We start from the raw sequence: 14,799 nt of genomic DNA on the forward strand, positions 1-14,799 counted from the left end.
CAGAGCAGGTTCCACTTCCTCCAAGGAGGCAACTCCACTGGATTCCACTGGAGAACAGAACTGGGAGAGCACAGAGTTGACGCTCTTCACCTTGCAGTGAGTTAGCTCTGAGCTGTATTGCTTCTGTGGTTCTCCAGCAGATGGCTCTGTAGGAAAAGGAGTGAGGAAGACGTGGCGGCTTCACCCGCCTGATCCATCATCAGTTCCTGGGACCAGTCAAAGTTACCTTTTGTACATTGAATTCCTTTTTGTACATCAAATTCAATTACAGCTTTTGCATGGGGTGGGGAGGAGTAATGGGAGAAGGCGAGGGAAGAGTGACTGGTTTTGTTCTGTTTTCTTCCTTTTCTGCTGGGCCTGTGACCCAACCGACTGTGTTTTGCTAGAATCCCCCCAAATGCTCGGCAGGGCAGCGGAGGCTTGTTTACAAACACGGCTTTGTTCCAACTGCTTTCTCAGACCCTCTTCTCCCCCTTTCTGCCCCCCACCTGAAGAGCTGATGCTGTGTTCCAAAAGCCTTCCAAGCTGCACATTTCACTTTTACTAGCACTTCCTTTTTTTTTCTTTTTGTGGTTTCTCAGTTTTGGTTTGAGCAAGACTCTGAGACTCTCCCACAGGCTGGGACAATAGGAGCTTTTGTGCCCCTGTAGCAATGCCCGAATAAGTTCCCAAACACACAGGGAGCAGTTTGCATGGCCTATTGGGCCTGTTTGCTGCACTGAGCCTCAAAGCCAGCAGGCCTCCTCTACTGTCGTTACAGCAGGGACCAACAACAAGGCCTTAGAGGCCTAATGGATGGGGACAGGCCCTGGTGCAGTGGGATATAATAGTAATGCAAGGAGGTCCTAGAGAGAGCAGGAAATCGAAGTGGGTAGGCCAAAGTGAAGGTAGCAGTGGAAGGGAATAATCTCACGTCAAGCGTCTTTCTTACTTATGGCCTGAAGAATGTTCTGCATCCTTCCTCCGAATTACTTTTCTTTTCATTGCTCTTGGTCTCCCCCTCCCGCCCCCCACTCTTCTGCCCCCAATTGGCGTTTTTTATTTATTTTTTAGTCTTTTTCTCTCGGCCCTGGATCTCCAAGAGCTATACGATGTTAACCTTGCATCAGTGTTGGCTTCTAAATTGTTAGCTTTGCGCAGGCCCCCAACTCCCTCCCACCATTTACTCTCCAGAATTAGAGGAAATCACTCTTCCAAATGCATGTCATTACATAATCTCTGATCCAGAGGGAAAGGGTGAGATCACCAATGCTGATCGTGTGTGTGTGTGTGTGTGTGTGTGTGTGTGTGTGTGTGTGTTTGGTTAGTGATGGAATCCCACTGAGAGGAGGCAGTCTCTTCAGTGCCCACATATGAGGACCCTGTTCCCAGTTATTGCTGCTGCAGATTTTCTTCTTTTTTCTGCCAGTTTCCCAGCAGCATGTTCCAAACTGAGGAAAATGTGTCGATGGAAAAGGCTGGAGTGACATTCAAGGGCAATGCAGGCTCATTAAAATGGTTGAATTACTGGCCTTCATCAACTACTCTGTGGCTGTAAATCTCTCTCCAGGACAGGATAAACGAGGCTCTTTCACTCCTCTAATCTGCTCTGGCTTGTGTCATGGACACCCCTCCATTCCCCCCACCTTTTCTGCTCTATTCCCAACAAGAATTCCCCAGTCTTTGTAGGCCCAACCATAGCAACCTCAGCCTGACCACAGCCTTCCTCAGCCTTTTGGAAATCAAAGTAGATAACAAAGGCCCCCACACTGTAACAAGATCCAGTTACCTGAGCTGTAGGCCTCTACTCCACTCGCAATTTACCCTATGCAGGCCATAGGGTATATATCTCAGGTATACCTCAGGCCATAGTCATGCAATTCATGTGTACAAAATCACAGTAATATTGGGCCTGTTTTGACTTACGCATGTTTCTCTTATTTTCCCCACCTCACCCCCATCCCATAACCAAAGAATTAAGCACTCCAGAACCTTCTGTATATCCTAGCAATGGCTTTTGTGTAAATTAGGAGAGTATAATCCTCCCTTGTCAGGAGGACCAAGGCAGCAAATGGCTTAGTGTGATTCCTAGGGTCCCACAGGAGCCCTTTTGGGAAGAGGGTTGATACTACCAGGGCTAGTTTCCTCTCTACTTGAACTACTTGCTTCAACTGCCAACCTGTGAAGGCACATTTCAAGAGAATGGGGAGTCGCCTCAGATTGTGTACTCAAGGTCAAACCAGAGAGAGGGTTAGAGCACTTTAGACTGCTCCAACTGGACCATAGTGCAGTTAACCACATACCTGCTCAGACCGTAAAAAAAAGTTCACACAAGCAGCAGTGAACTGCTAGATTCCCTCCAAGGCAAAGCTAGAGAGCCAAAAGAGTGCCAAAAGAGATATTGTGTGTATGAATACGAGAGTGAGAGAGAGAGACAGACAGACAGACAGACTTGGAACGTCAGCACCTATTCTCAAGATCAGTTAGCGCACGGATATTATTCACCCCTCACATTGCAACAACAGAATGAATAAAATATAGCAGACATCTTTACAGCCCATGTTGGAAATAACTTGTGGTGTTCAGTGGGATTTACTTCTCTAAGATGTGCTTTGGACCTCTATCCTTTCCACATCTTCTCTCTACCATTGCCTCATTTCTGTGCATGTTCTTGTGAGCAGTGCTATATTATGTTAATTCATATCTTTTTATTTTTGGATTCATTAGACTAATGAATCCAAAAAAAAAATTTTTTTTTAGTATCCCAACCTAAATACTCTCTGGAAGAGGTTTTCTTTTCTTTTTTAAAAACCCAACTACAATCACATCCCAACTTCTAAAGTTATATATCTCCAACCAGATTGTATGAAGAAAGGAGTAAATGAAGGCACAATATGGGGAAATTAATAAGTATGGGCAAGAAAAAACTAGTTTTCCAGTACCAGTGTTAGAACTCAAAAAGCTGACTTATTCACCCACTGTGTATCACTTATACAAAATGATCTATAAAATGTAGCAATATGGAAGATGCGTAAACTCCCATGGAGACTTTTAAAACTTGGATCATTGACTCGCACGGGGGCAAGCGTTCCTACACCTGCAGTTCTCCAAGCAAATTGTCCAAATGCGCAGGAAATCCCAGAACAGCTGCAAAGCAGATTTGGGGAGCTTCCCTCTGCTACTCAGGCTTTGGATTGAGGGCTGCATATGTATTTCAGTATGCACTACAGTGGCAGTTTCTCTTGCTGCGTGGATACTCATCTTCCTTACCCATATATTTCCCCCCCCCCTTTAGTATTGGATCTTTTAGATTATAAACCTAAGGACAGGGCCTGTAAAAAAATCAAAAAAATCTGTGTACAGCTCTTAGAAAAACATTAGAAATAGTAATAAATACGATGACGGGGATAATTTGCCAGAAAGGTTCACTACCAGTCTATTCTGCAATGCCTGCGTCATTTGCTAAGTGATAAGATTTCCTTACCAACCTCTCCCCATCCCCAGAGCGATCACAATTTTGTGCTCAGAGACTATGAGTTTCCCAGGGCTGCTTCTGCAGCACTGGAGTGCTCATGCAGTGCTATTTGAAATCAATCAATCAATCAATCCAAAAGTGGCATGACTTCTCTTTGGATGACAAATGAGTGCTGTATTTTGCCAGGTATGACTTTGGGGGTGGGATGCATGGGAAGTTGACACTAATAGGGCTCATAAGTAAGTTTGGGTTACTGTAGTCCTCTGTGCCACTTCGAAATTTTAGACTGTATTTGTTTATTTTATTTATTATGACATTTATATCCCACCTTTTTTCCTCTTCCAAGGTGGCTTAAATGGTCTTCCTGTTCTCCAATTTGTTCTCACAACAACCCCGTGAGGAAGATTAGGCTCTCACTGAGCTTTACGGCCAAGTGAAGGCTAGAGTCCGGACCTCACAAGTCCCAGTCCATCACACAGGCATTTATGCCTCCCTTTTGGAATTCATGGCACAAAATGGACATAATGTGAATTAAATATAACTCCATGATGGCGATCTAAATATTGTCATGAATCCCCTCCTCTCTAGTAGGTTCTTCTGACCTGAATCAGTGGCTGAGAGTCTGAGCGATGAGCCAGAGAATATCTCTGGTCCTAATCTATTTTAAGCATGCCACTATTCTCTCTAACCCAACCTTGCATCTGCAATATGGGGAGGCGGCTGGCTTACCCTACAGAATGTGTGTCAGATTTACTGAAATATTATCTTCCTCTTTTGCAGCAACTACAGCAGATCGTTTTTATAGAATAGACCGTGGCCAGGTAAGCCCCAGTTTGCTCTCTAAAAGACTGTAAAGTCTGTGATTCTCTGTCTGCACACTCCCTGTGGAACCGTGTGTGTGCATGATACCTGCACCTTGGCTTCATTGTCCTTTAGAATGTCTCGATCCCTCTAATAATGTTTATTGGGGGTGGGGGGTGGGGTGGAGGGATTCAGTCTTAAGGTCAGATATTTGTTTACTGCAAGGCCTTTCTTGTCAATCCATTATTATTATTATTATTATTATTATTATTATTATTATTATTATTATTGATCCACTGGTGTTGAAGATATATTTAGAGAACATGAGTGGGAGGATTAGAAACTGGATGGATGGATGGATGGATGGATGGATGGATGATATGGGGCAGCTTGTCACCATGGGTCTAGGGAACTATGCCTTGAAAAGTAGGGAGGTTTGTGAAGGCACATTTTAGGACTGAAATAAAAAGTAATTACTGACTGTCTCCGGTGAAATCTCATAGTTTCTCTGAAGCATACTATATTTGTAATAGTTTGGGGGCTCAAACCTCTTACAGTTGCAGGCATGAGATTTGGACTTCCATATGTTAAGAAAAATACACACACTAAAGAGCTCAAATTCTCAAATATGACAAAATGCATACGTTTCCGATTTTTATTACTTTGTGTGTGGGGGTGTTAATATAGAATTTGTAAATGTCTTTTTTATTACTTTTTGCTGGGAACTAGGAATATAGGCTTGGTTCTCCTGGATAATTAGAGACCAGAGTGGAGGATACAAAATATTGTTTAAGATGAAGGACTAGAACTGGTACAAGTGCAGAATGGCACAATCCCACCTTTTGGGTTCTGCAACCAGACCTCCTTGCCTCCCTCCCCCACCTCCTCTTTAAATTTATGGAGGATTCCCCCCCCCCCATGCTTCCAGTTTTATTCCAACACCACTGGGATTGGAATCTTGCTTTCTTAAAAGGAAAACTCAAGCATCTCAGGATTTCGGTCAATTGACTGAATTCCATATCCCACGTTGCAGGATGAGTCCCTGCCTAGTTAATAACTGTATAGTGTAAATGACCAACCTGGACTTTTTCAGGAACATCTCAACTATGTGACGGAGATTTCCCAGGATGAGCTCTTTGTGTTGGACCCAGAACTGGTGCGCACCCAGACAGTGGGTACATCTCCTGCCATGCCTGACCTTGTTGATGTGCCCTCAACACCCACAAGGCAACACCTTGCTCCCCCAGCTTCACCACCATCCACACCAGTCTCCAGGTGAGGCTGTCTGCTTGGGGCCTGGAGGTAAGAAAGACCAGGCTAGGTTGGGGGAAGGGCCCCAAGGAAGAATAGCTTAAGTAAGGGCTCAGGGTGGAGGTTGAAAGTAAAATCTAAACACTCTCTAGTTAAATCTTGTTTGCTGTCCCATTAAATGCAAAGGTTGGGGAATACTTGGGGTTGGGGAGTTTTTTTCTCCCTTAGTATTGATAAGCTATAGATTAGTTTGTGGATTAGCATTGATCAGCTGTAGATTAGTTTATCTACTTCAGTCTTCCCCAACCTGGCTTGGGATGCTGGAAGTTGTAGTCCAACACATCTTAATCATCATTGGATGGAGGTGAATTTGGGACTATGTGGTCGGTAAATCTGATAGTGTACTGACTCAGGTTTGCAAAGTCAGTAGCTTGCTGTCATGGGAAAGAGAGTAAACAGAGCTGGTAAGATGGAACAAGGTGTGTGATGGAGCTAAGCCAGAAAGGATATGAATTGCCTGCTACCTTCCTTGGCTCTGCAACTTTTGTCACCCTGGTTCCAACACATGAGTAGAGCAGAGCAGAAATCTAGATCTGTGGTGGCCCTTCCAGACTAGGCAGGTAGAAAGGGGTTGTTAAGGTTAAGAGGGGATTTGAGCAGAAGGAGAGAGCTACTTTAGGAAGGATCTGATCTCTTAGCTTTGAATCTCTCTTATTTTGTTTTTCCAGCTCAAAATTGGAGAGCTGCCCCTCTCTCAAAGGTGAGATTTCTTTGCTCACAGTATGGGCTTTCAACATATTTTGTCTAACCCCCTGTTTTCAGGTAGTGGCTTTTAACCAGTTCTCTATCATTGTTTGTGCTTTGTTTTCATGTCTTTCAGTCCCCTAGTCCAAGACTCCTTTAGCCTTTGTAAAACATAAGACTGCTTCCAGTGAAATGCTGTACTTGGTTTTTCTGCATGATGCCTTTGCAGATTTTAGACACTGTCAGTCACACAAGCTCTTCTCTATGTGAATCTGGTGATGTCCACACAATCCCTGCTGAGCAGGAGATGTGCCATACCATGATTACACTATCTGATGGAACAGGTCCAGATGGGTGCAGTTCTCCAGAACAATTTAGTTCTGGTGGATAGATGAGCTTTTTGAAACCTGGTAGCTGCTTTCGTGGCCCATCCTAGCAAATTATACATTTTCTAGCCCCAGGGTATTTGAGGTTGTTATCTGACCATTCAGGGAGTTGAATGTCCGTGGTGAAGTACATCTGAATATGTGCACTTATGGAAAGTAGACAGTTGTGCTTTCATTCCCACTGCTTATGAGGGTGAGGCCTCCAAAGGCTGTGTTGGAACCAGCCCAGATCTGAAAACAAGAGATTCCACCAGCTTGAGGTGGAATGGACTTTTAGCTTTAAACAGGCTGGAATTGGATACATTTCAGTCGCGGGGGCTCCAGGGAAAAGGAATGGGCCAGACTGGAGAGCTACACTGTGTGCTGGCCTGCAGGAAAATTAGAGCTTGGTTCCTTCATCCCTGCTTGTAGCAGGAACTGAGTGCTGCAGAAACTCTGATCGGGGAATTCGTTCCGGGGGAGCAGTTACAAGAATGACTAGCTGGGTGAGATCTGACATGCATTGGCTTAAGAAACTGGCCATCCTCAGATCATTTATACAATCTGGCAGGAAATGCCATTGTGGTTCAGGATTAATCTCCCACCTGTACAGATGCATGGGGTGGGGAACAGGGCTAGTCTCTGCCAGGCACCAGGAGGTGTGAGCATCGGGCCGGGGGCCTTGCTTGGTTGAGCAAATGGAAAGTGTTTCCTGGAGTTTGAACAGAGCTTAATTCCTGGAAGTGTGAGTGAGTCACTGACGAGAGGCATCCCCATCCGCCATCTCCTTGGGGACGCCTGCTTTCCACCTCCTCTGCTCACCCTTTCTGCTTTACCTCTTCATGCCATCTGTCTCTTGCCCAGTGGGTTTGCAGTTATCTTCGTCAAACTCCTCTCACTTCTGCTTGATCATTCCTCTCCTTCCACTCATCACGTGGTCTTGCTTCCCCCATCCCCGTACCCCTCCAGTTTACCTTCATGGTTGATTCCTTCAGCTCCCCACAGCCTCTTTGAGGGACTGAGTCTTATGAGGCCTGGGGACCTCGTTGGTCCCCACAGAGGCTTTTGCTCCCATGCAAACTTCCACGATAAAGAGCCTGTCAAGATCAAAAACTTCCACAAGAAATGCCCATCACACATATAGAGTTTGTGTGCGTGTGCATGTGTACATGCTCTCCCTATCCATGCACAGACATAACACACACTCACACTCTCTTTTCTAAATAAGAAAAGAGTAACAATAGGGACCGACATCGAAATCCAAACAGCAAAATGGAGGTAGTGTATACTCGGCAAAAACTGAATTAACAGAAATCATCCTGCCTTCACACTATAAGTATCCGCTATTTCTGCTCTAGAAAAGAAATAGGTCGCTCTGCTCCATCCTTATCCTCACCTTCCTCTTCCCAGACTCCAGGCACCCACTAATGGGAGTTCATTGCTTCAGACCAGAAAAGTTTAGATACTTAGGACCAAATTACATGGTGCCTTTTAATGTCCTATATATGTGCAAAAGGAAGTCCTGGAATCCAATCCAAATCAGGAGTTTATTTATTTATTTATGTACTCAATTTATCTACCTATCTCTATTAGATTTCTATACTGCCCGTTAGCCAAAGCTCTCCGGGCAGTTTACCAGGACAAAGCTTAAAACAATAAAATATAATAACAGTAAAACATAATAAAACCAAAGTAGTTAACAAGATAAAAGCTAACAGCTGTGCAAAGATCTAAACACACACACACACACACACACACACACACACACACACAGATTTTAGAACTGAGGGGCTGGGAAGGCTGGGAAAATAAAAAGGTCTTTACCTGGCACACCAAAGAGCACAATGTATGTGCCCGTTGAGCCTCTCTGGGGAGGGCATTCCACAACCAGGATGCCACCCCTGGAAAGGCCCTCTCCTTAGTAGCCACCTCATTCTGTGGGGGTATCCAGAGAACGGCCTCTGTGGATGAACTGTGGGTCTGGGCATGTATATATGGAAGGAGGCGAACCTTCAGGTTACCTGACCCCAAGCCATTTAAGGCTTTGTGGTTTAATAGCAGCACTTTGAATTTAACCTGGAAATGGACTGGCAGCCAGTGCAGACCATAAAGCCAGTCCCCTTTAACAATTTCGCTGCTCTCCTTTGGACCAGCTGACATTTCAGGACTGTTTTCAAATGCAGCCTCACATATAACACATTACAGTGGTTCCAGTGTACAGGGGCTTTAACCTTTTGACTGCTATTGTGGTCCCAATCCATGTCAGGGGCCCTGTGCCTGCAATTTGCATTGAAGGGGGGAATCTATTGAAGCAAATGTTCCCCCCCCCCCATGCATATTGCAGATGTGGGAGCGTTTCAGATTAGACAAAGGCTTAAAGCCCCAGTTCTCCCCATGCTAGGGTCCCAATCTGTTCCAAGTTTACCTTTGAGTTAGGAAAAGGTCCAATGTAGCTCCACACTGCATATTAAAAACAACATTTACTTGACCATTAGAAGCTGTTCTACAGCAGTGCACAACTGCCTAATACTGTCTGGACACATCAGAGGGCAGATAAAGTCAGAGGCAATCTCCTTAGAGCTCTCTGGGAGCATGACCTTGGGTTTATTAGCCAATTCCTGTCCTCAGCTTGGGTGGTGGTCCGGCCCCCAGATGCTGTCTTTTGGGACTTCGTCCACCAAACCACCCACCTGCCCAACCCTCTCCCTATCTCCTTGGTTTTGTAACCCTGACCTGTCTCTCCTCCTTGCAGATGATGCTTTGATAGATGCTGCCAAGAATAACGATTTCCACAAGGTAACAGCTACCATCTGCTCAAACCCAAGCTGCAAAGTTGGGGAGGGTGCAGTAACCTTCGCCACAGCATTGTCGTTCCCTTCCCTCTAGTGTTGGACACAAAGCTGTTAGTGGCTTTCCTTCTTAATAGTGGCAACTGTCTTTTTGATACCAGCCTGCCTGTTACCCTTCACCAATAGGATGACCCCACCCCCAGCAGTGCGGGCTCCCTTTCAAGTATTCCCTTCCTATGCCCATTGGACTTCCTAGCAGGCTCATCAAGAGGACCTCATATTGCAGTCAGGGTGGTACCTGGAATCTTAAAAGAGAATTGTTATCAGATCTCCAATCAGGCTATCTAAACCGAGTGTGTATTAAGGTTATTGGGTGGGCGGTGGTGTTGGTGTTGCAGGTCGGCACCATTTTGAACGCATCTCACTTACAGGATCTACATTGGATCATGCACCCATCCCACCTCCATTTGCACTGCAATTAAAAGTGATGTTAGCATAGGGGTTGTTTCTGCTTAGGAGAACCTGTTCATCCTGCTGACATCAGGAGCCTGGCAATCCTGCAACCTAGATATATAGCCATATTGACCCCAACTAGAAGTGTGTTGAGGTGCCCTCCCTGTACCTATTCTGCTACACTCCAGGATGATTAACACAATGTGTTGTATTGTCAGCATAAAGTCAGCAAACCACCAAAAATCCAGAAATATCAGTCATGTTTCTGTAACGTACCACATCTCATAATGATTTTGGATGTATTGTTTAACATGTATTCACAGTAGCTATTGCAAGAGAGAGAGAGAATCATGGGGCTTCTTTTATACCACCTTTAATTCTTTGAGATACATTTATAGGAGCAAGTAGCCAAGAAGGAAGAATTACAGTGACTTCTCACCTTCTGATGAGATTTCCTAGTTGCTGTTCTTGCTGGTTTAAAAAAGCATCATGTCACCCTCAATCTTTCTAAAGTAGTTAATGGGCAAAGTTATGCACCTATGTGAACCTATGTGTCTTTCCTGGTCTGTAAGGGTGAGCTTTTTCCATATTCCTATACTATGAGAAGAGTTTTGTACTAGTGAGGGATAAAGCATTGTAACTCTGGCTTTATGGGACTTCCTTTGAGAAGAAAACATTCCTTTCTGGAAAAGACTTTTTTTTAAGAACTGCTTCTGCCTGTTAACAATGTTCTGAGTGGTTGTCAGCTGCTAACTCCCAACCCACCCTGGATTGTTATTGTTTGGTTGTTGTTGTTTAACTTTTTCAGTAAATTACCTTCATTAAGAAATCTGTGTTATAACTCATCCCAAGCTGTCCTGTCTTGCTGCAGTTTAAAGAACTTCACCGTGCTGGAAAGGACTTGATGATGCGCGATCGGACAGGCCAAACTGTCCTGCATCATGCGGTCAAATCAGGGAACAAGGAGATTGTCAAATACATAATTGAAAATGGTAAGCCAGGCCAGAGAAGGTACAGAGTTCTTTGCTGCCCTTTTGGGTTAATGGTATAACTGAACATTTGAATTAAACACTGGTGAAATCCAGTAATCAAAGAATTTGGATTTTTACAAAGGCTCATAATTTGGGTTCTGAGTAGGCTGCACTGCCTTGATCAGAGTCATTGTTACTTTTAGCCCCAGCTTTTTACTGGTAAAATCGGATGGATTATGCTCTACCTCATTGTCACGAGATAAATACAAACAAATAAATACACCCAACATGCTATACTTCAGTTTTGACCCCCACCAGGGGTACTTGTAAACCGCCCAGAGAGCCTCGGCTATGGGGTGGTATACAAATGTTGTTGTTGTTGTTGTTGTTGTTATTATTTTGTGTGAATAAAAGAAGACCTAAGTAGCTGAGAGTGGGAACTAGAAAATGGGTGAATCCTTCTTTTCTTCTGAAATGGGCTTGTACTCATAAGTCTCTGAACAGTCACTCCTACAAGACAGGAAGGAGATGTACTGTATGTATGTGCACACACGCACTCACTTACACGGTCTCCCATACACATTGGTCACACTGACCCAGTTCACACACAACAGTGGGAAATGGTGGGTTAATTAATCCATGATCCCCCCCTGCCCCCGTTCACATGTGCATCAGTCCTTCTGCTTGCCTTCCTGGCTTTCAGCAGCAGCAGCAGCAGCAGCAGCCCATATCCTATATCATGAGTAGATTGGGTTCCTACACTAGGTAAGCTCATTGGTTCTCCCCTTCCTAAAACATTTTTTAAAATTAAAAAAAAGCCCTCTCCCATTTCTGAAACCACAAATTAGATGCCCAAGGGTTGTGGTGGGGTGAGTACAAAAAACACTGTAGCTTTATCTTATGTGACCCACCCAGAGAGCTTCAGCTATGGGGCGGTATATAAATGCAATAAATAAATTAAAAATAAATTTTAAAAAAGATGAAAGCATTTGTTCGTGTAGGAAAACAGCCTTGAAGTTAAAGTGTTTTGATGTCCATAAAGAATGTCCAGCCCCAAAACCTCCATAGGGGGGGGATATAGGAGGCGGAGGGAAAGATGTTGTATAGTGGGATGTGCGTTGGAATTGATAAGAAGCAGCATGGCCCTTACGTCATGCAGGCTGGCCTCATTGCTTTGTTTTTCCCTCTGACCCCAGCTCCTGCAGAGATTCTGGATATGGCAGAAGAAGAGAAGTAAGTTCCATTTTGGTTTGGAGGATGTGTTACTAGCATAAGTGCCTGTCCCTAAAGCAGGCATCCCTAACACACACACACTCGCGTTTACAGTCCTACCCCACCTGCTGGCAGGTCATGCAGCCAGCTTAGTGGAACAGTTGCTCCATTTGAAGCAGGATTTGGGGGTGGGGTATCTTCCTCGTGAGTAGATCTGCTTGCAAGGGAACGTGAATGGCCTGTTTTCCTGTCAGCAGTTATATTCCCATGGAAGGTGGGCATCCTGCAATCCATCGCAGCATACTAGATACCTGTGGAAAGGGAATGACAGAGGCATGCAAGAAAAGGAAAGAACCTTCTTCTTGCACGGATGCTCCTGTCTGTCTCTCTCACCTTAGCTCCAAAGTTGCTGTTTCCCTTTCACTGTCAAGACTCCTGGCCAACCTAAGTTCATCGAAGACCTCTTTGGAAGAGAAGGATTCTTCAACACACCGTACTACTGCAGAAGGCATGGGGCAACCTGAGTAGTCCTGTTGCCTTGATGCCTCACCTGAGATTCCAAGAAACCCCTCCAACTCCATCCTGAGCCCTATCCAGTTTCCTGACTCTCCTCTCTCACCTCATGGTTCACCAGAGCACCAGCGGTGATGGACGAGGTGGAATGCATAGAATTGTTGTCAGGGCATCCATCAGGCTGCCAAAAGACCCTTTTGCCTAGGTTTTACTCAGGAGGAAGGGTCAACTCAGGTTCCAGAGTCAGAAGGAGGAAGACTCAGCTGTAGCCACTGCAAAAATAGATCCAACTGCAATAGCTGAATCAGGAACTGACTGTATATAAGTCAGTGGAGGCTGGTGTATCTGATAGCAGTGGGGTGATAAATCTGCTCTGGGTTTCAGTCAGAACTCTAAAAAAAAGTTGCAGCCTCCACTGATATAAGCCCTCAGTCTTCTATCAGATATTTGCTAGGTTATCAGCTCTTGTTAACCTTCTTGCTTCAGCTGCCTTGCCCAATACCACAAAAAGTCTTAATGGCATCTTAGAGACTAACAATTTTATTCTGGCATAAATTTTTGTGGACTACAACCCACTTCATCAGCTGCTTGAAGCATTAACTTCAAAGAGGCGGATTTATATACATCTGCAACGGAATAGGATGTAAAGTGAGTTGTCAGAGGGAATTAAAATGCAAAAAGTGCAGACAGTGATGAATTGTACTGCAGCAAGCCTGCTTTAAGGTAATCTTAAAATCACCATTCTTGAACAAAGGAATTTCGAAGTTAGATATCAATGCATTATTGCTGAAGTACAATTTATTTAGAGATTAAACTCTGTTTCCTATAGTTTGACTGAGGCTTGGGGGTTTGTTGTTTTAATCACACTACATATGTTAATTAGCTCAGAATTGCAATGACACCTGTGTTATCATCCAACAAGGTTTTGTGAAAGGCAACTGTTAAGGTAATCTTCACTGCTTGTACCTTTTGCACTTCAATTCCCTTTGACAACACAGTTTACATCTCACCCCAGCCCACCCTGGCATGTGCGTATAAAGTGTATAAAACACTTCACTCATCTGATGAAGTGGGTTATAATCCACACACAAAAAATATGCCAGAATAAATTTGTTAGGCACACCATATGAGGATCGCTTGTGTGGCTGTGGTGATGAAGCAGTTGAATTGTTAGGGCATTATTATTATTATTATTTGAATGCAGCCTCCACAGAGAGAAACAAAATAGACTTCTTGGCCCTATCATGAGGAAATGCCCTGGAAGGTCATCTGAGCAGTATTTGGAATACTTCCTGGCAGGGATTAACAAACCAACAACAGAGGCAGTGGCTAGGTTCTTTTTCTCTGTATGAAGGACTCGTGAGACGATTTAATAAAAAATTTAAAGGAGGCAGGCAAAAACTTTTTTGTTTCGGCAGTGCCAAGGACATTTACTAATTGTCATTTTAAATGTTTACATGTTTTAATACTGGAACTTATTTAATTTATTTTTAATTTCTGTATATTTGTATTTATAGGTCTTAAATTTGTACGTTTTAAATCTTGTAATGCCGCCTTGAGGCCCAGCATCGGGCAAAAGGCGGGATATCAATAAACATAGCTAATATGGTAAAATATTTTTTTAGTCTTTCAAGTGCCACAATCCCCTTTGTTGTTTCGGCTGCAACAGGTTAACACAGGGGTGCAGAACCTCTTTCATCTTGAGGGCCAGATTCTGTGTTGGAGTAGCTTTCGGGGGGGGGGGCTGTATTCCAGTGGTGGTGGGTGGGGCTGAAGGTCCAAGGGGCGGGGCCGAAATACCAGCCTATTGTAGCTTAAAGCTGCTACTGCCAATCCTAAGCCTTAGGAGACGCATTTCAACTTTTTAGAGTGGGTGGAAAAAAGACTGCACAAAACCTGGGAAGCTACCCAGCAATCAGTTGTTGTGAGGAAGGAGGTAGGGCCGGGGGAAGGGGGTGTAGCCATGCGGAAACCTCGGTGGGCTGGATTTGGCCCCCAGGCCTGAGGTTCTGCACCCCTGGGCTAACACGACTCCCCCTCTGGAAATTGCCCAATGTAATGAGCTCAAGACACCGAGCTCCCTGCCAGCAGAAAGGAAATGGCTGGTCATGGATTGCCAGGGGAGAGGCTTCCCAGTCTGTCCTCTTCAGCCTTCTTCCAAACTGACAGGCGGGCAGGCCCTGCCACCATTCCCAGCTCTCTGCATAGCTCCCCCCATCTCTCCAGTTTACTAAGCCCATGAATGT

At 44.6% G+C, this 14,799-nt stretch overlaps 1 protein-coding gene across 5 annotated transcripts in view; it reads left to right on the forward strand.

Moving 5' to 3' along the window:
- DGKZ (diacylglycerol kinase zeta) overlaps positions 1 to 14,799 on the forward strand; it is a 118,857-nt gene that overhangs the window by 89,521 nt on the left and 14,537 nt on the right. For all 5 annotated transcript variants that reach the window (XM_063117465.1, XM_063117466.1, XM_063117467.1 and 2 more), the window contains 6 exons: positions 4,235 to 4,275; positions 5,349 to 5,530; positions 6,235 to 6,266; positions 9,368 to 9,411; positions 10,729 to 10,849; positions 12,025 to 12,061. In XM_063117465.1, coding sequence (XP_062973535.1) covers positions 4,235 to 4,275; positions 5,349 to 5,530; positions 6,235 to 6,266; positions 9,368 to 9,411; positions 10,729 to 10,849; positions 12,025 to 12,061 — 457 coding nt within the window. The remainder of the gene's footprint in view (positions 1 to 4,234; positions 4,276 to 5,348; positions 5,531 to 6,234; positions 6,267 to 9,367; positions 9,412 to 10,728; positions 10,850 to 12,024; positions 12,062 to 14,799) is intronic.

Source organism: Elgaria multicarinata, chromosome 2 (assembly GCF_023053635.1).
Source record: "Elgaria multicarinata webbii isolate HBS135686 ecotype San Diego chromosome 2, rElgMul1.1.pri, whole genome shotgun sequence".
Lineage (NCBI taxonomy): Eukaryota > Metazoa > Chordata > Lepidosauria > Squamata > Anguidae > Elgaria > Elgaria multicarinata.